We start from the raw sequence: 27,970 nt of genomic DNA on the forward strand, positions 1-27,970 counted from the left end.
CGGCAGGGAGCCTGCTTCCTCCTCTCTCTCTCTCTCTGCCTGCCTCTCTGCCTACTGTGATCTCTGTCAAATAAATAAATAAAGTCTTAAAAAAATTAAAAAAAAAAAGACTTGACCAGCTTATCTTAATATCTGATTAAGAAAGCAGTCTTTCTTGAATAATGCAATTTTGTGTTTGAGCAGAAGAGTAACTTATATGTGAAATAAATGGGCCGGGTAAGCAGTATCAACTTCAGGGTCCCAAGCCCCAATCCGCACTCTCCTAAAGACCCTGAATCAGTAACGTGAAGGTAGAAACTGTGATCTTAGACAACATAATTCTTTCTCTTTTTTGTCATATATTTTATAATTATTCATTTTGTTAAACTGTTTTACCTCTGAATCTGAAGATGTCAACCACTCTTAACAGTGTTTGTTTGCCCTGAAGTACTGTTAAACAAGCTGATTATTCAGCCACACAAATGAAAAATCTACCCTTATCATCTAATTTTAATATTTAGGTGTTTTTCTAAAAAGTTCTCTAACCCCAAATGTATTTCCAAATAGATTTGTTTTTTCCTAATGTACTATACATTACCTGGAAGCCAGAGTGGAAAAAAGATTTTTTTGTTTTACTCTGTAATCATCCTAATAACCAAAGGGAATGAAACACAATTTCTTTATGGCAAAGCTGGTTTATTGAACTTCATAAGGGAAATGTTACAATGACACTATTCCACAATGAAATTATTTAACTTTAGATTTCTTGAGGAAACATATTAGCAATATACTGTCAATAAAGCATCGTCATTAATAGCTAACTACATTAGATTCTGGATTAGCTCCCTTCAGTTGTTCTCAAATTAAGACTTTCCCAAAACATACCTGAAGTTTTCTGCTAAGGGTCATAATTAAAATAAATTCACACAGGAGTTACAAAATGTGTGACTTGTGCTTTAAAAATTTATAATTATTTGTTTGATAGCCACCATTCTGGAAGTGATTTCTCAACAATGAAGTGTTTTATAAATATTTTGGAAAATATCTAAAACCTTTATCCCCATTCAACTGATAAGTGTGCTCTTTAAAAATTAAAAACATGTAGAAAAAAATTAAAACAGCAAATCACTACAAATGAGATACAAATATTTTAAAATTAATAAATATTAAAGTGAAAAAATAAGTTCTTTCACAGAACTGTAAATGATACCTATATTACGTTCTTATAAAAAGAAAGTTATATATATTTTTTAATCATTATTAACAGCACTTAAAAACACAAATGTGCTTGGAAAGTTTGTAAACTTTCTTCCCACACTTGAAAATGTTTTAAAAGCAATAAACAGATTCCCTTCTTTAAAAAACTGTTACACCCACCACAATTAGCACAGTTGTCATTGTTTTACTACAAAAATAGTTACAAATCAACAATTTAAATTCAAACCATTTTTAATTCTAGCATGATAGGAAAAATGGATTAATCTCCCTAAACACAGACAAAGCCAACTTGTTTTTCTTTAAGCTCTAATATTTAAAACTGAATAATTATTTCCTATAATTATTTTTCAGTTCTTTTAATAGCATTATCTTGTTTTTATAATTAAATTCTCCAATTAGGATCATCATGATGATTAAACAGAAATCCTAAACTAGATTAGATTACCTATCTGATTTCCCACATTCTGAAAATATTATAAGTATAATCATCTTTTGGCTTAATTACTTCCAAAATTATCAAGGACATCAATCCATCAGAATTAGTGAATGTGCACACTTCAGTTAAAGTTCATGGCTTACATTCCATTCATGTAATAGCTTTGTATGAAAAGTTACTATTTTCTATGTGCAAAGTCTTAAGCTCAAAATAAACATATTTAGGGTAAGAAACTTCTTGAACTACTCTTTACACCACTGAGGGAGAGAGACAAGGTATTTGTCAATACCTACTTTATTTTTCATACTGAGGAGGAACAGCTCGTTGTGACCATAAAATTTAAAGATTTTTAAAGACTGATACACTGCAACACAATATTATTACAGAACTATATGCAGGCTCCGAGGAATTAGAGGTATGCCTTCAGAGCCACAATTCCACATGGAAGTTGATTTGTTAATTCAACCTTTAGTCATTAAATTGACTGATGATGGGGGAGAGCAAGAGATACTATGCCAGATACACAGCTTGGAATTACTAAGAGCTAAGAACAGGTCTTAGTAGCCAGGAACCACATTTTACCTGTTTTCCCCCAAGTTATAACTCCTCCAATGCTTTCAATTGGTTTTTCACTAAATATACCAAAATAAATTATAAAGCACCTTATTATGTCACTTCATTGACATTAAAGTCAGACTTACATTTGCATATTTTAGTAGAATTTAGTAAGAAAACAATTCAAATTATTTTCCTAAAAATAACAATGACTTCTGTAGATCTGATTGATATACTGATTCGAAATCTCATGCATCTGGAATCTCTGGAAGTCGTTCTTTATGCACTGAGAACCAAAAAATATTCTATGCCTTCTCCCCACACTGGAATTAAATACAGTCTTGGTTCTCAAATGTACCAATAGTAATGCAATAAAATACATCAATAATACAAAGAAAGAACTCTAGGGAGAGGCAATACCAGTTTTGTCCTAGTAAGAACACTTCCCATTCAAAGGACATACCTAGTAAGTATGTCTTAAACCCTTGATTTTTTTTTTTTCTTCAATCCCAGGAACACAGGATTGTATAGTCATCTACTCCTAAAATACCAACGTGCTCTCATTTGAAGCCTCCTTCACTGGGCTCTCAATGGGAAGATATTCTGATTCATCCTACCTTTACTTCATTTTCAACCTCACATGAAAACCAACTTTTGTCCTGTGTTGTCACAATGACAAATGTAATTAAGTAGATACAAAATACAAAAATTAGCATGACAATGATAAATAGTAAAATGTCAGGATGATCCATTATATTTGAGATTAAATCTTATGACTTATCACTGTCATACTTCAAAAGCATTTCTTTAGTCAAAATTAGATAGCAGAATAAAGACTGTTACTTAGCACCAGCATGTCATTGCAGGCTTTGGTTCAGGCTTCAGTATAATTCCGTTATCAGGGGGTTGACTAAGCATTAATGGTTTGTGGCTCTTAAGTTTATGAGCCAAGGTCATAAATATAGCTTCCACATGGTCATTATCATTGGGGTTTTTTGCAGAGGTTTCAAACAAAGGCATACTGTGTGTGTCAGCAAATTTTTGTGCCAAGTCTGTAGGTACTTGAATGGCACTTCTCAAGTCACATTTATTTCCAACAAGAATCCGTGGTATGTCACTGGCTAGCAAATGTTGTTTGCATTCTTCTATCCAAGATGGCAGACTATGAAAACTAGCCATGTTGGTCATATCATACACGAAGACAACAGCATGGACATTTCTGTAATAGTGCTGTACCATGCTCTTCCTAAATCGTTCTTGTCCTGCTGTGTCCCATAACTGGATCTGAAAACGAAAAAAAGAAGAGAAAACTGAGAATTTCATTTCAATTATACATATTGAATATTTTAATCAATTCCACGTGGTCTTTAGTACTTCTTCACTTAAATTACTTTGTTCCCATCCATAATGCCTTTTCAGTGTAATTTATGGGATCCAGACGTCATGATCTTACAGTTACCTCATAATCAATATAAGTGTCAGAACAAATATTTCAATTCAGCACTTAAATTCAGTAAGTTAAATTTGTTTGGATGAAATTATACCTCAAAAACTGATTTTATTTTATTTTATTTTTTATTTGACAGACACAGATCATAAGTAGGCAGAGAGGCAGGCAGAGAGAGAGGAAGGGAAGCAGGCTCCCCGTTGAGCAGAGAGCCCTATGTGCGGCTCGATCCCAGGACCCTGGGATCACGACCCGGGCAGAAGGCAGAGGCTTTAACCAACTGACCCACCCAGGTGCCCCAATTAACTAATTCCTGTAAATCTGGTTACTGGTTACTATACGCCATTCTACCTTTCATCAGACTAACTTAAAAGAGTCCCTTAAGACAGATGCTAGGAGTCATTAGGTCTAGTCCCCAAACCTATATGTGTATATGTATATACACATATATACATATGTGTATGTATATATATATATACATATATAGAGAGGGACATTCTATGAAATCCCCCTTGAAAATCTTAAAAGGCTAGAAAATCACTTATTTAACCTAAAAATATCTAACAGGCTATTCCAATATCCCAATATCTCCTAATTGAAATATGGGGGCTGGGGGGGAGTTGAGGAAAATAATTATCTACAGCTAAATATAAGTCATGTGTTATGATTCTCTTAAAACACTGAATCACCCTGCCTTTGTTTACTTCCTAAAAAAGTTAAGTGATGAGGGTAGAAAAGACTAGAGGTAGATTTCCTTAAGTATGGGGCACCTGGGTGGCCCAGTCAGTTAAGCCACTGCCTTCGACTCAGGTCATGATCCCAGGGTCCTGGGATCAAACCCCCATCTGGCTCTCTGCTCAGCAGGAAGCCTGCTTCTCCCCCCACCCCACCCCCCCGCCACCTGCCTCTCTGCCTACTTGTGATCTCTGTCAAATAAATAAATAAAATCTTAAAAAAAAAAAAAAAGATTTGCTTAGATAAATTTCGACCAAAAGACTTGTACTACTTATATAAATTAAGAAAAGCCTAGACTGGTGATTCTTCACAGAGTGACAGAGAAGTAGAGGGAAATGAGGGGATTCTGTAGATGGCCCACAAAGAAGAATATAAGCTATAAAGTGCTCAGATTATGGCAGCACATGGTAAGTGCTCAATTAAGATTTAACAAATGAATAAATACATTTTAAAACATGTGATTAGAGATTAAAATATCACTAATCTCTTATATGGTACCTTAACTTAAAAAATTTTTTTTAGTAATCTCTACACCCAGTGTGGGGCTTGCACTCACAACCCAAGATCAAGAGTTGCATGCTCTTCTGACTAAGCCCACCAGGCACCCCCAAGCTACCTTAAATTTTATCAGCTCTGATTTTTTTTTTTTGGTAGTTCTTTTTAAGACTAAATTTCTTCATTTTCTTAATATTCTCCCTTTCTTTCTAATTAACATAAACCAAATTTTGCTCTAGGCAGAAATATAAAATGCTATATAAACTTGATCTCTCAGGCTCTCCTAGAACTAAGGGAGGCCAAATGACATAGTACTCACCAATAATTTGTAGACAGTCTTTCAGTGGGGTTTTCCAGGAAAACTATGGGTACGTGATTTTAAAAAGACAGAGCATTTGGCACGTGCCTTTTGCACCTCTCTCACCCTACCCTTTCTGCCCGGAATGGGATATAATGACTGGGGTTCAGCAACCATCTTATGAGCATGAAGAAGACCACACACAGGAATGGCAGCAATCTACATAAACCTGGAATCCAGCTGACAAGGTACCATCACACAGACTGCTGCCTCCTTATAACATGAGACAAAGAAAACCTTACATGGTTAAATCATAGCTGAATTTCTCTTACATGTAGCTGAATGGTATCCTAAAATTACTTATCCCGCACACTGTTTAAAATCTTTATTTATCCCTTACACTCACATTTACTCACTAAATCACAGGTTTGGGCTCAATGCCTTCCCAAAAACCATGTCACAAAATAAATTACTATAAAATACCACTCTTGTGATGTAAGCAATATAAATGGTAAATAGGCCATAAAGACTCAATATCATATAAATCAGAGATAAAAGCAAATAAGTTGTCAGCAAGGTAAACTAAGAACTACTAACTACTAATATCGAAGACTATTTAAATTAACAAATATTTATTATAGATATATAATATATTATATAATACATAAATATAATAATATATATAATATATAATCATATATATATTATTATTAGCCATCATTAGCCATTAAGGAAATGCAAATCAAAATAATATATATAATAAAATAATAAAAATATATATTATATATTTATATATTATATTTAAATTAACAAATATTAATTCAATGCCTCCTATGTGCCATAGGTGACTGTTATACCTCTCAGCCTTAGCTTCTACACCAGTGCAAGTAAAATTTAGTTTCAGACCCTATAAAATAAGAACTCATAGACTAGCTACACTGAGTATGCAAAGAGCTAATATTTTCTTTGAAAATACAACTTTCCTTTATTTTTTTTTTTATATTTTATTTATTTGATAGAGATCACAAGTAGGCAGAGAGGTAGGCGGAGAGAGAGGAGGAAACAGGCTCCCTGCTGAGCAGAGAGCCCGATGCAGGGCTCGATCCCAGGACCCTGGGATCATGACCTGAGCCAAAGGCAGAGGCTTAACCCACTGAGCCACCCAGGCGCCCCACAACTTTCCTTTAAAAAAATAAAACTTTTGGGGCACCTGGGTGGCTCAGTGGGTTGAGCCTCTGCCCTCGGCTTGGGTCATGATCTCGGGGTCCTGGGATGGAGCCCCACATCGGGCTCTCTGCTCGGCGGGGAGCCTGCTTCCCCCTCTCTCTCTGCCTGCCTCTCTGCCTACTTGCGCTCTCTCTCTCTGTCAAATAAGTAAATAAAATCTTTTTAAAAATCTAAAAAAAAATAATAAAATACAACTTTTTTATCCCTACTAACAGGTTTAGAATAAAAACACTCAACACACAATTAAAAATGCTTCTAAAGATATCAAAAGATATTACACAAAGCTACAATAATCAAGACTGTGCTACTGGAATAATATTAAACATACAGATCAACAGAACAAAACTTAGGGTCCAGAAATAAATCCATATATCTGTGGTCAACTGCTTTTCAACAAGAGCACTTAGACAATTCAATAGAGAAAGAATAGTTGTTTAAACAAATGGTTCTGCACAACATACAAAATACAAGGTTGGACCTCCTACTTCACACCGTATATAAAAACTTATCGAAAATGGTTAAAAAAAAAACTAAATTTAAGAGCTGAAACTATAAAATTCTTAGAAGAAAACCTAGGGATAAATATTTGTGACAAATGGGTTAGACAATGGTTTCTAAGATATGATATTTAAAGCACAAGCAATCAAAGAAGGGATAAATTGGACTTCATCAAAATTAAAAATGTTTGTGTTTCAAAGAATATTATCAAGAAAGTGAAAGTCAACTTACAGAATGGGAGAAAAGAGCTGCAAATAATATCTGAGAGGGGTGTACCATCCAGAATATTTAAGACCTCTCATAACTCAATAATAAAAGGACAAATAAACCAATTTAAAAACTGGCAACGAATCGGAATAGACATTTCTCCAAAGAAAATGTACAAATGGTCAATAAGCACATGACAAGAGACTCAACATCATTAGCCATCAAGGAAATGCAAATCAAAAAAACAAATGAAATACATTTTACACTCACACCAGGATGGCCATTAAAAAAACAAAAAAGATGGACAGTAACAAGGGTTGGTGGAGATATAGAAAAATTGGAAACTTCATACATTGCTGGTGCGGATGTATTTTAAAATAGTACAGCCACTTTAGAAAACAGTTTGGCAGTTCCTCAAAAAGTTAATCAGTCTATGTCTATGATATACCCACAAAAAGGAACAAAGTACTGATATGTGCTATAACACAGATGAACCTCTAAAATACACTAAGTGAAAGAGGCCAGACATATATTCTATGGTTCCATTTACATAAAGTATCCAAAATAGAGAAATCATAGAGAGAGAACACAGACTGGGTGGTTGCCAGGGCTGGGGGATGGGGAGAAACTGCTGACTGGGGGAGGGACTTTACTTTGTGGAGTGATGGAAATATTTTAAAACTGGACAGAGATGTGGTTATAAAACATTATCAATCTATTGAATGCTGCTGAATTGTTTACTTTAAAATAGTTCATCTTGGGGCGCATGGGTGGCTCAGTCGTTAAGCGTCTGCCTTCGGCTTAGGTCATGATCCCAGGGTCCTGGGATAGAGTCCCATATTGGGCTCCCTGCTCAGTGGGAAGCCTGCTTCTCCCTCTCCCACTCCCCCTGCTGTGTTCCTTCTTTTGCTGTGTCTCTATCAAATAAATAAATAAAATCTTTTAAAAAATAAAATAAAATAATATAGTTAAACTTATATTATCTGAAATCCACTTCTATAAATTATTTAAAAGAAACAGAGTTGCTATACAACCCAGTAATTCCACTCCCAGGTATGTACCTAAGAGAATCGAAAAGATATGTTCACACAAAAACTTGTATCCAAATGTTCATAGCAACACTATTTGAAATAGCTAAAAGGTAAAAACAACCCAAATGTCCATCAACTAATAAAATGTATGTCCATATAGTGGAGTATTGTTCAGTCACAAAAAGGAATGAAGTACTGACACATGCTACAACATGGATGAATCTAGAAAGTGAAGGAAGCCAGACACCACAGGCCACATACTGTAAGATTCTGTGTATATCAAATGTCCAGGATAGGCAAATCTGAGACAGAAAGTAGACTGACTGGTGGCTGCCAGGGTTGAGAAAAGGGGAGGAACAGGGAGTGACTGTTAAAATGGGCCTGGGGTTTCTTTTTGGATTTCTGGAATCAGATAGTGAGGATAGTAAATAATACACTAAACCGTGTGATTATACTAAAAACCACTAAACTGTTTATTTTAAAAGGGTAAATCTTATGACACGTGAATTATATGTTTTTTAGAGTGACCAAAAAACCCAAAACAAAACCCACTCCATGCTGTATCTTTAACATTTAGAAAGATATTTGGGGAATAATTTGGATGACATATAAAAGCTGTCCAAAGAAACTGGACCTGATCTTCTCTCTTTTATTTTATTTTATTTTTTTTTTTAAAGATTTTATTTATTTATTTGACAGACAGAGATCACAAGCAGGCAGAGAGGCAGGCAGAGAGAGAGGAGGAAGCAGGCTCCCTGCTGAGCAGAGAGCCCGATGCGGGGCTCGATCCCAGGACCCTGAGATCATGACCTGAGCCGAAGGCAGCGGCTTAACCCACTGAGCCACCCAGGCGCCCCTGATCTTCTCTCTTTTAAAAAGATTTCCTGTAGCTCAGGTACTCAAAAACCATTTCATCAATGAAGAATGATTTTAAAGGGTTTAAGAATCTTTGTAAGTTAAAAATAAATAAATGAAAAGCACACCAGGAAATAATACCAAATAACCATGCTGTCTTTAAAGCAATTTCTCCCTTTATTTCTACTTTTGTTTTCCATAACAACCAACCACTTTTTTTTTTTTTAAAGATTTTATTTATTTGACAGAGAGAGATCACAAGTAGGCAGAGAGGCAGGCAGCGACAGAGAGAGGGGGAAGCAGGCTCCCTCCTGAGCAGAGAGCCCGATGTGGGGCTTGATTCTAGGACCCTGGGATCATGACCTGAGCCAAAGGCAGAGGCCTTAACCCACTGAGCCATCCAGGTGCCCCACCAACCACTTTTTCTATAAAAACTAAACTTTAAAACAAATAATAATTACCCAGAATTTAGACCTGCCTCAAAGAACTGTGAAAGTCCTCAAAAGAAGTGGTGATGATGAGGCTGTTTATCCCTAAGAAAACTGCTTGTTTGTTTTAGGATGGGACAGACTCAACAATACTTGGATTTCCACCAATCCTGTTCAGAATAATGCATTCTACCCTATGAAGACTTTCAGGAAACAAGAGGTTTGAAATAGTAACTCTCACACTTTACCGGAAGGCCATAAAAGTAATTACTAAGTTAAAGAGGCATTTACACAGGAGTGTTTATTTATTTATTTAAAGATTTTATTTATTTGTCAGGGGGTGGGGGGGCGGGGTAGAGCACAAGCAGGGGGAGAAGCAGGCAGAGAGAGAAGCAGGCTCCCCACTGAGCAAGGAGCCTGATGGAGACTGGATCCCAGGGATCATGACCTGAGGTGAAGGCTGACGCTTAAGGGACTGAGCCACCTAGGCATCCCCCAAAGGAGTACTTTAAAAGAACCTTCAAAATTTCACTGACAGAATTGTTAAAACAGTGAAGGCTCAGGCAAAGGCACACAACCTTGCTGTCTGGAACCTTCAGGCCTGCATGGGACACTGAAGCGAGGGCAAGGAGACTGGGATGAGCAAAGAGAGACTCTGCAAAGAAAGGATAGGACAAATGATAAACACTGTCAGCCATAAAAGGCAAGAGACCTTTGACCAAAAGAGAGACAGACATAGGGAGATACTCAGTGGAGAACCCCATGACAGTTTAGAAAAGTCTTGAGGTTTAGCTATGAGTAGAGTGATACACAGTGCTTTAAAAATGAGAATAACACTTTGGAACCTAAGGAAGTGACATGCATTTGTTTGGTTCAATTAGGAAATATTTTCAGAGCAATTTTCCCAATTTAATAATGTTTTACGAAAAATGGCTAATGCATGCTCCCGCAGATATTACTCCCACTTTACACATTATAAGGACAATGTAAAATATACTTTAATAATATTTCACAAATCTTTATTCTAAATTCTAGTACAAAGTTCAAACAAAAATGGCAACCTAGCTCTTTGCTCAATCCCAACAGTAGAGTCTTACTGTTGATGAAATTTCTTTTAGTAGTTTTATGACCAAAATGAGAAATGATCTGGCTAAAATGACTTAATACTGTTTTTGCTTGACTGAAAATGATAAAGGTATTAACCCAAATGATCTTCCTTCTTTGATCAGCTATCAAACTTCCATTAGTTTCCATTATCACCTCAATTCTGGATTTTACCAGAGTAGCCTACTAACTGATGTCCTTGTTTTCCACACATTCAATGTGTATCCCCTGAGTACTACCTAGTTTAGAAACCAAAACTAGAAACTAAAGCTAGATACTCAGTGAAGTCTACGGCATTACTAGACATGGATCCTGCTCTGAGTAAGACCGAAGAAGACTTAATAAAAGAGACAGAGACATCTAAATAGTACAGTGAGTTAAGAGATCATTTAAAGGCTCAAGTAGGTGCTGAAGGGAGTTCACAGAAAGAAGAAATAGAATGGAGAAGGAGGGATGGGATGTTTTTGATAAACACACTGAGTTTAATAGGGAAGAATTACATGTGCTGAAATACGAGCAGAGGAAATATTCCAGGCAGAGCGGGGCATGCAAGGGGAAACACAGGGATCGGCAAATAAACAGCTAGACTATAGGGTACCTGAAGGAAAGTAATGGGGGGAAAAAGTCTGAAAAGCAGTCTGGAGCAAGATAAAGGAAGTCCTACATTAATTTTTTAAAATTGGAATTTTATAATATAATGGAGAACTATCCAGGACATCTGAGGCAGGAGACATTAATCTCCCTTAAATGCAACACTAATCTGGCATTTTGGCAACAATGTACAAAACAGGCTCATTGAGAACTAGGGATGAGAGATGAGTTGAGTTGCTGCAACAGTTCACAGGGAGGTAAGAAAGACCTGACCTAGGATTTTGAACAAAGGGTGGATGAGAGAATCATGCATGTAGAGAACCGGCTGGAGTTAGGTACAAAAGAGAGGAGTGAGACCTTGAGGAAAAGGATGCCATCATGACAACCCAGATGATGTGGGGAGAAACAGGAACAGCAGATTTGCCAAGGAAGATGAACTCACTTCAGACATTCAAGGCAAAGGAGCGATTATCCAAATAGCCATGTCTAGATGACAGTAGGAAATGCAGAGTGAGATGAGGAGAGAGGCAGGCTAAACAAAGATTTAAAAGTTATCTTCATGGATTGACAGCTGACAACAGACAAGTGACTACCAAAGGAGAGAATGTAGATAGAAAACCAGGTCAAGGGGTAGACTGAGTCTCACTCTAGATCCATCCTCTATTGCTGCCACATTTATCTTCCGAAAACACTCGGGACTTTTCACCATGCATACAAAATGAAGCCTAGACTCTTTAGCTTTGTGTTTTAGACTTCTCACAAATGTTGCTACCAACACCTTCACATTCTTCCCACTTGCCACCTTTCTATAGACCCTCTGATCCTGATGGAGCTTCCTGCTGCTAGTCCTCTTCAGAAAAGCCCCCTCAGCTCTGCCCTCCCTCTGTGAAACCTCATCTAGCATTCCAAACACAAATGATTCCTCCACCCACATCCAAACAATAACTTGGCACTCATTCATCGCCTGGTTTTGCTGGTCATCTTTTTAGGTACATACCTCTTCTCCCAATCTGGGAGAAGATCTATGCACTATATCAGGGTCAAATCTATGCACTATATCTATGCACAAAATCTATACACTATATCAGGGTCAGAAAACTTTTTCTGTAAAGAGTGAATATCTTGGGCTCTGTGGGCCTAACAGTGTCATTACTCAGCTCTTGCCACTGTAGTGCAAAAGCAAACACAATATGTGAATACAGGAACACAGCTGTGTTTCAATACTTCATTTATAAACACTCAAATGTGAATTTCACATAACTTTCACCTGTCATGAAATCATACTCTTACAATGTTCCCCCCAACCATTTAAAAAAGTAAAAATCACTTTTAGCTTGCTGGCCACACAAAAACAGGCAGCAGGCCATATTCGGCCCTCAAGCATGGTTTGCCAACCCTTATGATATATCATAATTCTTTGTGACTAAAAAAATGTTATCTTTCTTGCAATTACTCATTAAATATTTGTTTTAACAACAGGGGAAGAGATGTCCTGATTGTGTTCCTTTAGTTAATATTAACATCTTGTATTTAACATGGCAAAACATCATACCTCTATAATTGATAACTAAGCCATCCCAATGTTCAAATAGAAACCGCTGGCCTCTAATGAGAAGATAGATTAAATGCAACATGAGGCTCTAATTATTCTGTTGGTGTCTGCCATTGTAAAATGCTTGTATGAGCTAGTTATGATGGGGATACACATACAAGGAAGGAGCATAAGGATTAGGGTTGAGAGTCTTAATTTAAAAATCAAATGTGTTTTTATTTAAAGAATTCATTTTATAATTTTATTCAACTTCCAAAATTCTGCAAACAAGATTTTCCTTTTTCAACCATACATATATAGTACTTAGGAAAAAGCGAACAAATATAGACTTTGCTATATTTCATAAAACATTTTAACTGATTCTGAAAGGGCACTGCCCTAAGGCACGCTTTTTAAAAAACCTCCAGTCCACAATTAAAAAAATTTAACACAGGACACCAGTTAAGTGTCTGACTCTTGATTTTGGCTCAGGTCATGATCTTGGGGTGGTGGGACAGAGCCCCAGTCAGGGTCCCTGCTGAGTGGGGAGTCTGCTTGAGAGTCTCTCCCTCTGCCCCTCCCCCTCACTCACGTGTACTCTCTCTCTCTCTCAAATAAATAACGTGTACTCTCTCTCTCTCTCAAATAAATAAATCTTTAAAAAAATATATTTAACACACCTCACTTTTACCAAACAAATAAAAATGTCTAGAATGTCATGTTATTAGTAAAGTAACATAATGTTTTCCAGCTTTCACTTTAAGGTGAAAGATGAAAAGACATGTCATTTCAGATTAGGCTAAAAATTTTCCAAAGAAAAAATATGTATGACCGTTTGAGCAGCACTTAAGATGTATTACAGGTTAACAACAAAAAAGCAGAATCAGGACATGGAATAAAGCTCTTCTATATTCACTTCAATTTTTTTTAAGACACTAAAAAAGTTTTTTTTTTTTTTTAAGATTTCACTTGTTTATTAGAGAGAGAGGAAGCAAGCATGCATACTCAGGAGAAGGGGCAGAGGAAGAAGCAGCAGCAAACTCCCTGCTGAGCAGGGAGCCTGACTGGGGTGGGGGGTTGGAGCTTGATCCCAGGACCCTGAGATCATGACCTGAGCCAAAGGCAGAGACTTAACCAACTGAGCCACTCAGGTGCCCCTAAAAATAGTTTAAAAAAAAAAAAAAAGGTTCTGGGGCGCCTGGGTGGCTCAGTCAGTTAAGCATCCCACTCTTGATTTCTGCTCAGGTCATGATCTCAGGGTCCTAAGACCAAGCCCCATGAGGGCTCCTTGCTCAGTGGGGAGTCTACTTGAGATTCTCTCCCTCCCCTTCTGCTCCTCTTTCTACTCACTCTCAAATAAATCTTTTTTTTTTTTTAAGTCCAATGTATAATGTATGGGGATACACATATTTTGAAATGTCTTTTGTTTCTTAAAACTTTGTGAAAGCAGATGTCCAAAATAGTCATATCTTTTTCTACTACAGAAATCTCAGAATATTTCTGTTAGAGTCTTTTAAACCATAACAAAAATCTTTCAAGTCTTAAAAGTTGGAGGTACAAGTCAATGGCTAAGGTCTTCAAAGGAAAAGAAACTCAGTATCCAGGTCTCTACCAACCAAATAGGTTAGGCTAAAGCTCAGGAGGAATAATTCCCCCAAAAAATGTTTTCTCCTTACTGCTTTCAATCAGAAGAATGAGCTCCGTGCTCCCAGATTCATCACATTTATGGCTTTTGGTTTACTTATCACTGCCAGCACTTATTCCAGTAGTTAAGTATTCAGCTTAGACAATGGACATGTTATATATTTTTTAAGTGTCTCTTAAATTTGCAACTGATTCATCTGAGATGTTCAAGTACAAATGGCAAGCCATAAGTAGGTAAAGGAGGAAAATCCTAACTCCTCCCCTGCCTCTATTCCCTCTACTTATTTCTTTAAAATCACGCTTTTGGGGGTAAATTCTCTCACCTTCACCGGTCCGGTCCGCTTATGCCCTACTTTATCTCTGCTTCATGCTTTAAGTGCACAGCCACAGAAGTGATGCCGTCAAAGAGGAGTAATGATGTTAAGCTACTAAGGAAGAAGAATCTTCTTAAGATTACCAATTATGAACCAGTTGCTACACATATGTTTTCATATAATCCGCTCACCTAATCTCATATGGTATTATCATCCCAATTATCATCCCAATTGAATCCCCATATGAATCCCAATTCATTACTATCTGAAAATATGGTATTTTCAGAAAAGAAAATGGTCCCTGAAAGATTAAAGAACCTGCCTTAGGACTAGAGTAACTGACTACCCCAGTTTGCCTGAGATTGAGGGGGTTCCTGGGATACGGGACTTCCAGTTTTAAAACTGGGCAAGTCTTGAGGTGCCAGGGTGGCTCAGTCAGTTAAGTGTCTGCCTTTGGCTCCAGTCAGGACCCCAAAGTCCTGGGATCATGCCCCACATCTGGCTCCCTGCTCCTTTTCCGTCTCCCTCTGCCTGGCACTCCCCCTGCTTGTATTCCCTCTCTCTGTGTCAAGTAAATAAATAAAATATTTTTAAAAAAATAAAATAAAACTGGGAAAGTTTTTGGCAAAATTGGTCACCCATCTAAGTACACATAGTCCATCCTTACCCTTTCATAGGTTCAAATTTGGGCCAAGTCAGTTGGGCTCCAAAGCCCATGCACTCTCTCCCAGGACTCCTGCTTTTCCCAAACTAACCTCCTCCTGAAGCCTCAGAAGCCCCATTATTTTCCTCACCCTCAGGATTCTGCGCCTAACCTAATTCTGATGAAAAAGATTTAGTCTTTTCTTATTCTGTCTTTTCCTCTGTAGTATATATAGATCTTTCTTAACTCCCTAATAAAGACTACCCAAAAGACCACCACAGGCAGCCTGAATGGAATGATAAAAGATTAAAATAAAAACTAAAAGGCAAAAGGGCCTATAGACGGCTGATTTCTTTTCAACCCCATTTTTCCTTTACATCATTAGCATTTAAACCCCTCTGGGGAGGGGGGTGGTGGTGAAGGGCAGCGGTTGGAGAACTAAAAAATAAATTGTTCTTGCCTCAAGGATGTGAAAGAGGAATGAAAAGATGAGTCTGCTTCCCCCACCCCACACGGGACTGAGGTAAAGATGTACATACTAATTTAAGCAAAAAAGTAAATAGTATAAGGAAGGCACAGCTTTTTCCTGGGGTCTGCATGTTTTAAAGGGTGGTATTAGCCAGTGGCTGCAGACTTAGTGGTGGTCGGGAATGAAGAAGCGTATACCAGCAGAAGGTCTCAGCCCTGTCACTGATCCTCATTTTCCAATGTACCCATTCCAATCCCTCAGAACCCTTATCTTGGCCTTGGGCCTACTCCCTTCTCCACTGTAACTGCCTCCCTAGTCTCCAGAGCCACCAATAAGAATTAAGAATTGGGAGAGGGTGGTACTAAGAATGTGTTTTCCGGCAAACCAAGTAGGAACTATTGTGTATAGAATGGTTCTGCAGGAAAATAGACTTTTCTCAACAACTCAATGTCAGATTGAAACTTCTGAAGCACACTGCACGCAAGAGAACACCTAATTACTTCCTCAAAGGCAATAAGGCTTTACTTCCACCATATCTGAGACAGTGCTCAGACAACTGTTTAATATACAATATTTATTAAATGTTTTCCATGCCTGAGAAATTTCACTGTTTTTCCTTCAGCCTTACTTCCCTGACTCCCAACACATGAGACCCTGCCAACGAGTCAACGGATACCTTCTATACTCTTTGCTACTCAAAGTGTGATTCACGGACTAGTTGCATCTGCATCACCGGCGGCTTTACAAATCAGAATCTGCATTAAAAAAAAAAAACAAAAACCAAGTTGGCCGGGTAAATCGCGGGACATTAAAGTTTGTGAAGCACTGCCTTCTAAGTTTATATATATAAATCCTTCCGAGCCCCAGCTCCAATCTCTACATCAGCTTGAGAAAAGACGGCATGCACACGTTGCACAGGGCCAGCATCAACCCACGGTGGGGTCGGGACCTGTCACCCCAAGGCATCCTTCCTCCCTGACACTGCCCCCTCCGCTCACCTTGATGCGCTCCCCATCTATCTCCACCGCACGTTCTCGGAAATCCACCCCGATGGTAGCCTCGGTGCGGTCGGGGAAACGGCCGGCGCAGAAGCGGTAGGTCAGGCACGTCTTGCCCACATTGGAGTCACCGATCACGATTATCTTGAAGATACGGGAGCGAGCCGGAGGCAGGAACACTGAACCCCCTGACACTGCACCGCTGGACGAGAAGCTCGCCTCCAGAGACGACTCCATCTCCGAAGCCATTCTCCGGACCCGCCCCAAACTGAGGCGGAGGAAAGGAGACGCAGAAAGATAGAGAGAATACGCCACCTCTAGCGAGGGCGCCCAGTGTGCGGGCTCGAAGCGTAACGTCCCAGGAGCCACCGCCCTCCGGCCCCGCAGCGCGCGTGCGCACCTTCCCGCCCCCACGTCGCGCAGGTGTGGCGTCCAGCGGCCCCGTCTCGCTGCTCCTCCCACCTACCCCATGGCTCCGCCCCGCCGTCTCTCCCCTCGGCCCGGGTCTACCTGGAAAGGCTTGACGGCCGGGGGCCCTGCCGGGGGCTTGACGGCGCGTGCGGAGAGCCGACCTGAAGACGGCCCGGCAGAGCGCCCTAGGCCCGGCACCCAGACCGGACCGGGCTCGCCTCGTCCAAGACTCACGTCCTCCGGAGGAAGCCGCGCAATCACTCTGGGGGCGGGGAGAGAAAGACAGCTGAAAGGAAGGAGGTACCACCAGGCCTCTCTCGCGAGAGGGCCGAAGAGCCGCCTTAAACGGGGGCGTGTGCCTGGTGAGGAGTCGAAAGGTCTTCGGAAGGCTGGGATGTGGGGTTCGGCGCTGTTGTTGACGTTGTTGGGGGTTCCTCGGACTTGCAGGTGGAAGCGGGTTCTCTCGGCTTGCAGCGGGGGAGGGGGCGCGGAATCGGCTGTGCCGCCTGCCCCCTCGGGGCTCCCTGGACCCCGGGACTTGGGACGGTAGCAACGAGGACTGTAGGGGGTGGGGCGTGAGGTGCCGCCGGAAGGCCCGGGACGCGGGTGGAGGCGAGCCCCGGGCCTAGCGGAGTTGTCAGTGAGGCCGTGGGGAGATCGAGGCCGCCGCCGCCGTGGCACGGAGATTTCCTCACCCCCTAGGCCATGTGAGGGTATCCGCGGGACTCTGGTGCCCAGGGCTCGTTTTGCGGATGCCCCAGGCCCAAGAAGTAGAGCAGATCATTGGTGGGACACTTAGGGGCATTGAACCGGGAGTTTCCAGACGGACTCTCTATGAGAATAAAACCCATTATGCCCTAGTTATGTCTTAATGCCTGGGTGATGATGATGTGGCCGCTCAGTATTCCTGAGCGCACGCAGTTGTTGTCTTGGCCCACTAAGAAAAACATTAACAGACGAGACCACCCAACCGGAAAGAATCTTCTCTGGAATTCGTCAGATGAAACCTCCCGAACAGTAACTCAAAAGGTCCAAAATGTGCGAACTTTGTTTTTTTGTGAAAAGTTGTTTTGTTTTGCAGTGACAAGACTCCCCCTCGCCCCGCCTTGAGCAAATGCTTATGCCGCTTGTAAAGTCAAGGCCTATGGAGAGGAGGACATGGTAGGCTTTAGAGTAAAGGGAAGAGTACTAGGCCTAGTACACTAAAAGTTCTAGGAAAGGAGATAAATTGCTTATTCCATTAGGTAAAATGAAAATGTAGTCATCGGAAATTAGTGGAAGAACCCGAGGCTATCCAGAATTACTAGGAATTTGCGATAGCCCTAATATATAGTAACTTCTTTTGTTGTAGAAAAACTATACAGTCACTAATACAGCAAGTTATGTTAGCCAGGAAAAAAAAATTTACTCACCTGGTTGAATGTGTATGCCAATTACATTTATTTAGTATCCTGTTAGGGAAACTAAAACACGGGCTGGAAAATTCTGTTTATCTGTGAGGTTATTTCTGTGAGGATTGATCATCCCAGACACTATTAAAAGGCCTTGAAATATATTCCTCTAATTTACTCTACCTGTAAAGTACCCATTCAAAGAAGCTGAAGATTTAGGACAAAAACCAGTTGAAGAATTCAGAGCTCTGGATAATTAGATAATTGCAAAGGATGAGTAAAAAAAAGCATTAGCATCCTTGCATCCTAAGGCCCTTTTTCTTTTGTATTGTAGCTTTTTCAGATTAGCTCTTACTAAACGTATTAGAAATTTTTTTTGTCTGTTTATCCAAATCCTATTCTTACTTCAAAAGTTTCACCTCTGTGAAGCTTTTCCTGATGACTTCAGTTCAGAATGTTCTTTGTTTTTTGGGGTATTGCTTATTTGGTCTTTGAATACTGTCTTCACTGTTTAAGTTTCATAATTATATGTTGTGTCTTACCAGCCAGATTGTCAGCTCTTGAGTACTGACGGAAAGCTCATTGCTTTTCAGCAAGTGATGAATAAATTAATCAAGTGAGAAAATTTTTTGCATAAAGTTTGTCAGTTTGAACCCTTTACTAATTATACACATTTCAGCACTACTTAAAGAGAAGAAATACTATAAACACTTGAAACCGTTATGAAGCATTTTATATTTTCAGTTTGAAGTTTGAGAGACTCTGTGTGACTGAAGTATGTCACTCTTCTTAACTGAATAATCCCAGAACCTCCAGGTTGATACTTGGAGATTCTGCTATTTGAAGAGTGGATGGATTATGAAGCCTTGTTTTCTGAAAATTCATTTTGTCCTTGGAATTTTTCTCTATTTGCTGGCAGTACCACTTGACCTCAAAGTATCATCAGCATGTAACTTTTTCTTAACACTTTGCAATATAGCTGAGAAGAGACTAAATTTGAACTTATAGCAATACAACTTAAAACTGGAACATTATAGGGGCACCTGGGTGGCTCAGTGGGCTAAGCCTCTGCCTTTGGTTCAGGTCATGATCTCAGGGTCCTGGGATAGAGCTCTGCATCAGGTTCTCTGCTCAGCGGGGAGCCTACTCCCCACCCCACCCCCCCACCCCCCCGCCTCTCTGCCTACTTGTGATCTCTGTCAAATAAATAAATAAAATCTTTTAAAAAACTAACATTATAAATGGTTTAGGGTACTTATTTAGGTTTATAAATTTATAATTTAGGGTACTTATTTAGATGTATGTTTAAAAATACTTTTCGGGACGCCTGGGTGGCTCAGTGGGTTAAAGCCTCTGCCTTCGGCTCAGGTCATGATCCCAGGGTTCTGGGATGGATTCCCGAGTCGGCCTCTCTGCTCAGCAGGGAGCCTGCTTCCTCATTCCTCTCTTTCGGCCTCTCTGCCTACTTGTGATCTCTGTCAAATAAATAAATAAATAATCTTTTTAAAAAATAAATAAAAATACTTTTCTAATGGAAAAAAGTGAATGAATATTAGAACCACAAAATAAGGGTAATCTTATGTACAAAGTATAATTACTTATTTTCAGCTTTTTCTGCAGAGATGCTGCTTCCCCGTGGCAGAGGCCATTTTTAAACTGATCTTACCATGGAATAGCTCCTAGGCAATTTCACTCTTATGTTCAGGACTGAGCACAGAGGATAAAGGAGAGTTCTCTTGCTTGCCCAGGTAACGGTTTCTCAGTTTCTGCCCTAAGGACATTTTGAGCCAGTAATTCTTTGTTGTGGGAAGCTGATCTGAGTATTGTAGGATGTTCAGCAGCATTGCTGGCTACCACCAAATATATGCCAGTACTATTCCACTCCAAGTTGTAATAACCTAAACCCTCTGTAGACATTACCAAATGCCCCTGAGGGGCAAATCTGTGGCCCCTCCCTGCTGTCACTGAAAACCACCGGCCTATATAGGGACTCTTCTCACAATTCTGGTTAGCTGTCCATCCCAGTTGATAGTAGGAGTCACTAAGAGAGAACTCAATTCCCCAGAGAAGTATAGAATTGGTCTTATGGGTCTCCACAAGATTAACATACCACTGTGTTTAATAGTAACCCCAAATATAAAATAGATACTGCAGGGGCGCCTGGGTGGCTCAGTGGGTTAAGCATCTGCCTTTGGCTCAGGTCATCATCTTGGGGTCCTGGATCAAGCCCGGCATTTGGCGCTCTACTCGGCGGGAAGCCTGCTTCCCCAACCTTCTGCCTGCCTCTCTGCCTACTTATGAACTCTCTCTGTCAAATAAATAAAATCCTTTAAAAAAAAAAAAAGATACTACAGTATAAATAGCAGAGTTTCATTTTAGTACCTAAACAGTAAATTACTACTACCATTTTATAGGTTAGCTTACTGAGTTTTAGAATTAAATCCAGAAAAATAAAACAGGTCAAAAGGGAAAGAGCTGGTTCTTTGAAATGATCAATAAAATATGGCAAAACAAAAATAGCAAAGATTTTTAAATCAGAAGATGTGAAGAATGAAAAAGGAGTTAGATTCAGAGGGATTTTTTTTTTTTTTTTTAAATAAGCTCTACACCCAGTGTGGGGCTTGAACTCAAAACTGACAAATCAAGAGTCACATGCTCTACTGACTGAGCCAGCCAGACACCTCTAAAGTGAATTTTATTTTTACCTTTTTTTTAAAGATTTATTTATTAGAGCACATGCACGAGCACAAGCAAGGGGAGGTGGAGGGACAGAGGGAGAAGCAGACTCCCAGCTGAGCAGGGAGCTCAACATAATCCCAAGACCCTGGGGACAATGTCCAGAGCTGAGGGCAGATGCTTAACTACCTACGCTACCCAGACACCCCAGGAATTTTAAATATAAGAGAATACTATGTATAACTCCGTATTCATAAAAATATTTTATTGAGCACCTACCACATAAAAAACAGGCACTATATGAGTTGCTAAAGATACTGTGGTTAACAGACCCAATTTGTGAAACCTGTTTAACAGAATACCAGAGAAAAAAGGGGTTGGCACCTCTAACCCCTGCATTGTTTAGGCTTCCACTGTATATTTTATATTACGTGTGTTGTAGTACGATATTACTTGAAGGTAAACTGTGATAAGTTAAAGATTCATATGGTAAAACTTAGAACAGCTACAGTAAAACACAGAAGCAGCCAACAGAGAAATTAAAATGAAATACTACGAATTAATCCAAAAGAAGACAAGAAGAAAAAGATGTAGATTGAACAAGTAGAAAATGATATATCAAAAACTAAATTAATTGTAAATGGTCTAAACACTGCAATTAAAAGGAAGACATGCCTCCCTAAATAAAAGCAAGGCCTAATTATGTACTAATGCTTACCAAAAAAAAAAGTCATCATCAACATAAAGACACAGACAATTTCAAAGTAAAATGATGGAAAAAGATAAGCAAACAGAATAAAGCTGGAATATCTAATATCTGACAAAGTAGACTTCAGGAAAAGGAATTTGGCCTATCTTTAGGAAGAGATAAAAAGGGGCATTTCATAATATAAAAAGATCAATTCATCAAGAAGAGAGAGCAAGAAAGCTTAAAATACATGAAGTAAAAACTGATAGAAAAGGGAAATAGACAAATCCAAAATTATAGCTAAGATTTCAATGTTTCCTTCTTGGTATTTGATAAACAAGTAGATGTTTAAAATCTGTAATGATAAAGAAGACTTTAACTATATTATCAACCCATCTGACCTAATATTCAGAGGAAATTACATCAAACAATGGCAGAATATGCATTTATTTCAAAATGCACATGGAAGATTCACCAAGACCACAAACTGGGAGATTTTTTTTTTTTTAACTTCTCAATAAATGTAAAAATAACTGAAAATTCTATCAATCAATGTCCAGTCAGGAAATAGAAACCACATAGGAATTTGGCCATGTAATGTTTAATATAAACAATTATTAACTGTGATGGGATTGAGGTAATAAGGGATTAGCTGGTAGAAAATAAAACTCTATTATCGGCATATCAGATATAAGAAGCAGTTGCTATCCCTAAGTGGAGATCCCCAAAGCACCCCTTCATACACACACCCTGCCCTCAGCTCCAGGCTGAGATCTAGACCTTGTAACAGAGGACAAGGCCCTGGCTTAATGACTGGTAAAGGATTTGTTGTGGTACTGTGCCAGTGAAACATGATGGTAATCCACTCTTTGGAACTTGCTGAAAGTCCATCCTCTAGGGTACCAGAAAAGCTGTTCATAGGTAGGTATCTTGCAGACAAAACAGTCTAAAGGTGGATTTGCGGGAGCTGCCGGGCGCTGGAGAAATTGCCCATACCGCTGGACCCTTGTGCTGCAGGAGCCACTTGCACTATAGGAGCCAGGCACTAGGAAGGAGCCAGGCAAAGGAAAAGTAAGCAGTGCAGGATAGGGGTTGCTAGAGAGGCTATGTGTTTGCAAGCGCCAGCTAAGAAAGCAAGAACTAGGAAGGAAAGTTCTTTCCAGCATCCTCTACTGACAGCCTCACACTGTGTCATCTAGCAAAGGAAAAATGTTTAAAGAGCTTAGTTCCAGTTTTAGGACAAGCAGTGAATCTAGGAGATAGAATAATTCTTAATAAAAGCTTAGAGATGCTACATCTACAGATGCTAAAAAGGTATTTGATATAAAATTTAACATTCATGTCTAATTTTAAAATCCTTGGTAAATTAGGAATAGGATACTAATAAAGGATATTGAACATTTTCTTCTAGAAGTATGGCTGGTAAGGTTCTTTGAGGAACCCTGATGCCAAACAGCTATAATCTGCATGAGACATGCACTAAAGGGCATCATTGGTCCCCAGGAGACTGAGAAAGTCCTAAGGAATCCCCACTACCATCACACACTCAAACCCTTGGCACAGGCTGATCAACAAGCAGACAGGAGGACATGTGTCTGTAACAGCTGCAATCCAGACACAGAACCCTGGATTAGCTGCAAGTGACAAAGCCATACATAGAATATCCTCACCCTCCCATAAAGAACTGAATTAATATGAAGTCTGTGTTGCTCCCTGGCTACAAGCAGAAAAAGAAGCAAAATCTCCCGGGAGGAAAACATCCCCAATGTAGGTCAAGAGGACTTTCAAAATTAAGGTCAAGCAATGAGCTCACAATCAAATAACCCAAACACAAAGAAACCATTTGGATATCTGTAGGAATAACATTCAGTAGATATATTAACTCCAAGGCCCTAGAGAGTAGAATTGAAAGATACAGAGTATAGAATATCTATGTTCCAAAAGTTTCAAAAAGTACAAGATGTAATCACAAAGATGAGCAAAAGACTAGTAAGAAAGAACAGGCAGATTGAGAGGCAGGTAGGAGAGGGGAGAATTTCTAGACAAGAAAAATAAATGACCAGAATGACAAAACTCAGTGGAAAGATTAAAGAATAAATTAGATATAGATGAAGAGAGAATTAATAAATGAGAAGATACACCTGAAGAAATTATATAGAATATACTATAGAAAGACAAGGAACTAATAATATGGAAAAGATATTAAAAGATGGAGGCTAGGGGGTGCCTGAGTGGCATAGTCGGTTAGCATCCAACTCAGTTTTGGCTCAGTTCATGATCTCAGTTGCAAGATGGACCCCTATGTCAGGCTCCATGGTCAGTGCAGAGTCTCTCCCTCTTCATCTTCCCTTGCCCCCACATTGGTCACTCAAATAAGTAAACTTTTTTTAAAAAGATTTTTTTTTTTTATTTATTAGAGTGAGCAAGCATGAGCAGGGAGGAGGGTCAGAGGGGAGAGGGATAAATAATCTTAAAAAACAAAAAGGATGGAGGCTAAGATGAGAGAGTCTATCACATAACTAATTGGAATAAAAGGAGGACATAATAAAGGAGAAGCAGTATTTTTCCTCAACATTTTATAAAACTTCAAACATAGAGTAAAGTGGAAAAAATTTTACAGCAAATATTCAAATCCACCACCGAGATCCTAGAATTAACATTTTATTTCATACACTATAATCATTTATCTATTCTCCTACCCATCCATCAAAGCATTATATTTTTTGATGCATTTCACAGTACATTTGCAGTCCTCGCCCTTAAGATGTTTACCATTAACTAGTGTCCAATATTGTGTTACAGGGTTTTTTACACACACACACACACACACACACACACACACACACACACACAGTAAAATTTAAGGACAATACAATGCACAAGTTTTAAATGCATCATTCCCTGAGCTTTTACAAGTGCATATACTGGTGTAACACAAATGCCTATCAAAACATAAAACATATGGGGCACCAAAGTAGCTCAGTCAAACCTTGTACTGGGCTCCATGCTGGGAGTGGAGCCTCCTAAGAAAAAAAAAATAAAAACATATCCATCACCCCAAAAGTTCCCTCATGTCCCTTGTCAGTCAAACCCTGTCCCCTACCTCCCATTGGTAACCACTGCTATAATAAGAGGCAACATTTAAACAAACAGTACCATGACATTTAGAGTAATGACAAAAAACATGAACCCAGAGGTTCAAGAATCACATAACCAAAACAGGATAAATAAAAAGAAATGCATAATAACACACTGTAAAGAAACTGAAGAATTCACAAAAAAAGATCCTAAAAGCAGCCGGAGAGAAAGGACTGATCACTTGCCAAAAAAACAGCAATTAAAACCACAATGGGGGATGCCTGGGTGGCTCAGTCTGTTAAGCATCAGCCATTGGTTCAGGTCATCAGCCCTTGGTTCAAAGTCCTAGAATGGAGTCCCACACTGGGCTCCGTGCTCCGCGGGGAGCCTGCTTCTCCCTCTGCCTGCCACTCTCTCTGCTTGCTCAGTCTCTCTCTCTCTCTGACAAATAAATAAAATCTTAAAACAAAACCATAGTGGATTTCTCATCAGCATCAGTGGAAATCAGAAGTTAATGGAATAATACATTTCAAATGCTGAAGGAAAATAATGAACAATTAAGTTGTGTACTTAACCAAACTATCTTACAAGAACAATGCTGGAATCCAAACATTTAAAGGTAAGTGAGAACTGAGAGTTTACCTCAGAGGCCTGCATTAAGGGAACTCCTAAATAGAGATTTGAGTGGCAGGATTTCTAGAGGTTAAGAACATTTACTTTGGAGACCGCCTACATGCAAATCCCTATTCTGTCATTTGCTAGTTGTAGGGCTTTAGAAAAGTGAGTTAATGTCTTTGGGCTTCAGTTTTCTCATTTGTAAAATGTTGACAATAATAGTATATACTTCATAGAATTGTTAAGTGAGGATTAGTTAATAGAAAATAAAACATTTAGTACAAAGCTGAACATAAATACTTTGTGAGAGCTTTTTAAAAAAAATTAAGAAGGAAATTATCCTAAAAGAATGTTTGAGATACAAGGGAGAATGGTGAGTGAATCAAACAGTAAAAAAGCCTGTCAATCCAAACACTGCCTTAAGAAAAAAAAAGTCCAACTTATGAGATTTAAAAAACAAAACTAATATCTTGAATATCAATAGCATGTAGGTATTGAGAGGATGAGTGGTCAATGGAGTTAAATTATTCTAACATCATTGTTTTGTTTGGAAGGAGGATTAATATGCTGTTTACCTTTACATTTTTAAGGTTAGAGTTATAAGAAAACTTCTAAAAAAATATAGAATTATGAATTCCCAATAAATGGAGAAAAAATGGAATTAAAAAAAAATCTAACCAAAAACTCAGTTTAAAAAAAGTGCAAATAAAAGGGTGAAAAAAAATTGCAAAAAAAAAGAAAGGGAAAAAAAAAAAAAAAAAAAAAGTGCAAGGGCAAACATAAATTTAAAAAGTAAGATGTAAAAACAAGTCCAAATATATAAAAAATCACAATAGATATGTGTCTTAAATTTACTAATTAAAAAATAAAATTTGTCACATTGAAATAAAGAGGAAAAAGTCTAGTTATTTGCCATGTACAAGACACTCAAAACATAAGGGCCTAAACAGAAGATATGGTATAGAAAAACATATCAGGCAAATCCTAACCCAAAGAAAGCTCACCTACCTATATTAATATCAGAGAAAAAGATTTTAAGACAAAAAACATTATTAGAAATAGAAAGGATCATTATCTAATGAAAAAAGGTTTCATTCACCAGAAAGATAAAATAATTCTAAACCTGTTTGGTAACTAATAAAATGGACTTGGAATGTATACAAGAGAAAAACTACAGATTTTTGTGGCAAATTTCCAGGCAACCTTCTCAATTCTCGACAGGTTAAGCAAAAATAAATAAATAAATAAAAATCAGTACACTGGCCTAGGCACCAGGTATACTGAAGTCAGTGAGGTAAAACATTACCTTCATAGAAAGCCTGTATGCTAGAGAAGGAAAACATTTTAACAAAAATATAATAAGGGGTGCCTGGGTGTCACAGTGGTTGGGGTGTCCAACTCTTGGTTTCAGCTCAGCTCATGATCTCAGGGTCCTGAGATCAAGCCCTGCATTGGGCTCCATGCTCAACCGGGAGCTTAGGACTCTCTCTCCCTCTGTCCCTCTCTGCCACACTCTCTGTCTCAAATAAATAAATCTTCAAAAATACGTATACCATAAATTTTGGCTAATGATAAATAAAAGAAGTAAAATAGAGCAAGATAAGCAGTGAGAGCATGATTGGAAGAGGTGGCATTTCATGTGAGTGGTTAAGGGAAGACTTCTTTGAGGAACTGATAATTATGCAGAGACCCCATTAGGTGAGGGAGCGGGTGATGAATATATATGATGTGATGGGTTTTCAGGCAAAGGGAGAAGCAACTACAGAGACCCTGACACAAAAATAAGGTTCAAGGAATGCAAATATATGTATTTATATTTTTAAAACTTAGAATCAACACAAGTTTTTCCATTTTAAGTGAAACGCAGAAACCCTACCATCATAATAGGCCCAAACAACCTATCCTCTTCATGTTAAAGTTGTCATCAGTTGCATCTACGTATGTTGAAAACTCCCATGAGGAAATGTAAATTTTGCTTCCTATGTCAAACATATTTTAAAGAACTCAAACGGAGAATGGTCTTCTATATTTATACAAACATTTACCATTTCTGGTGCTCTTCCTTGCATTCCTGATGTTTAAAGTTTCTTTCCAGGGTACTTCTCTTCTGTCTGAAGAATTTCCTTTAGCAATTTGTTTAGAACAGGTCTGCTGGCAATGAATTCTTTCAGTTTTCTTCCTCTGAGGATGCCATTATTCCATCTTAATTTCTGGAGGATATCTTCACTGGATATACTATTACATGTTGGCCATTCTTTTCTTTCGGCACTTAAAAAATCGTGTGCCACTTTCTATTGGACTACATAACTCCTGATAAGAAGAAATCTGCAAATTGTTACCCTGAAGATAATACATTGTACTCTTCTGGCTTCTTTCTTAGCTGGGCAGAGATTTCTTCACATTCATCA

General features: G+C 38.7%; 1 protein-coding gene across 1 annotated transcript; it reads right to left on the reverse strand.

The window, feature by feature from the left end:
* Positions 1 to 1,541: 1,541 nt before the first annotated feature.
* On the reverse strand, positions 1,542 to 17,235 carry LOC111149071 (RAB33B, member RAS oncogene family). The gene is made up of 3 exons (XM_022505978.1): positions 17,214 to 17,235; positions 16,704 to 16,971; positions 1,542 to 3,472 (listed from the first exon to the last, which is right to left on the reverse strand). The coding sequence occupies exons 2-3, from the start codon at positions 16,950 to 16,952 to the stop codon at positions 3,032 to 3,034; spliced, it is 690 nt and encodes a 229-aa protein (XP_022361686.1). The 5' UTR covers positions 16,953 to 16,971; positions 17,214 to 17,235; the 3' UTR covers positions 1,542 to 3,031.
* Positions 17,236 to 27,970: the final 10,735 nt, after the last annotated feature.

This window comes from Enhydra lutris, unplaced genomic scaffold, assembly GCF_002288905.1.
Source record: "Enhydra lutris kenyoni isolate GAN:26980312 unplaced genomic scaffold, ASM228890v2 scaffoldscaffold21, whole genome shotgun sequence".
NCBI classification, from domain to species: domain Eukaryota; kingdom Metazoa; phylum Chordata; class Mammalia; order Carnivora; family Mustelidae; genus Enhydra; species Enhydra lutris.

Excerpts from the sequence above, each read along its gene's own strand:
- LOC111149071 (XM_022505978.1), bottom strand. The coding sequence starts at position 16,952 with ATGGCTTCGGAGATGGAGTCGTCTCTGGAGGCGAGCTTCTCGTCCAGC. Across the intron at positions 3,473-16,703 it reads TAGATGGGGAGCGCATCAAG|ATCCAGTTATGGGACACAGC; the intron begins GTGAGCGGAGGG and ends TTTCGTTTTCAG.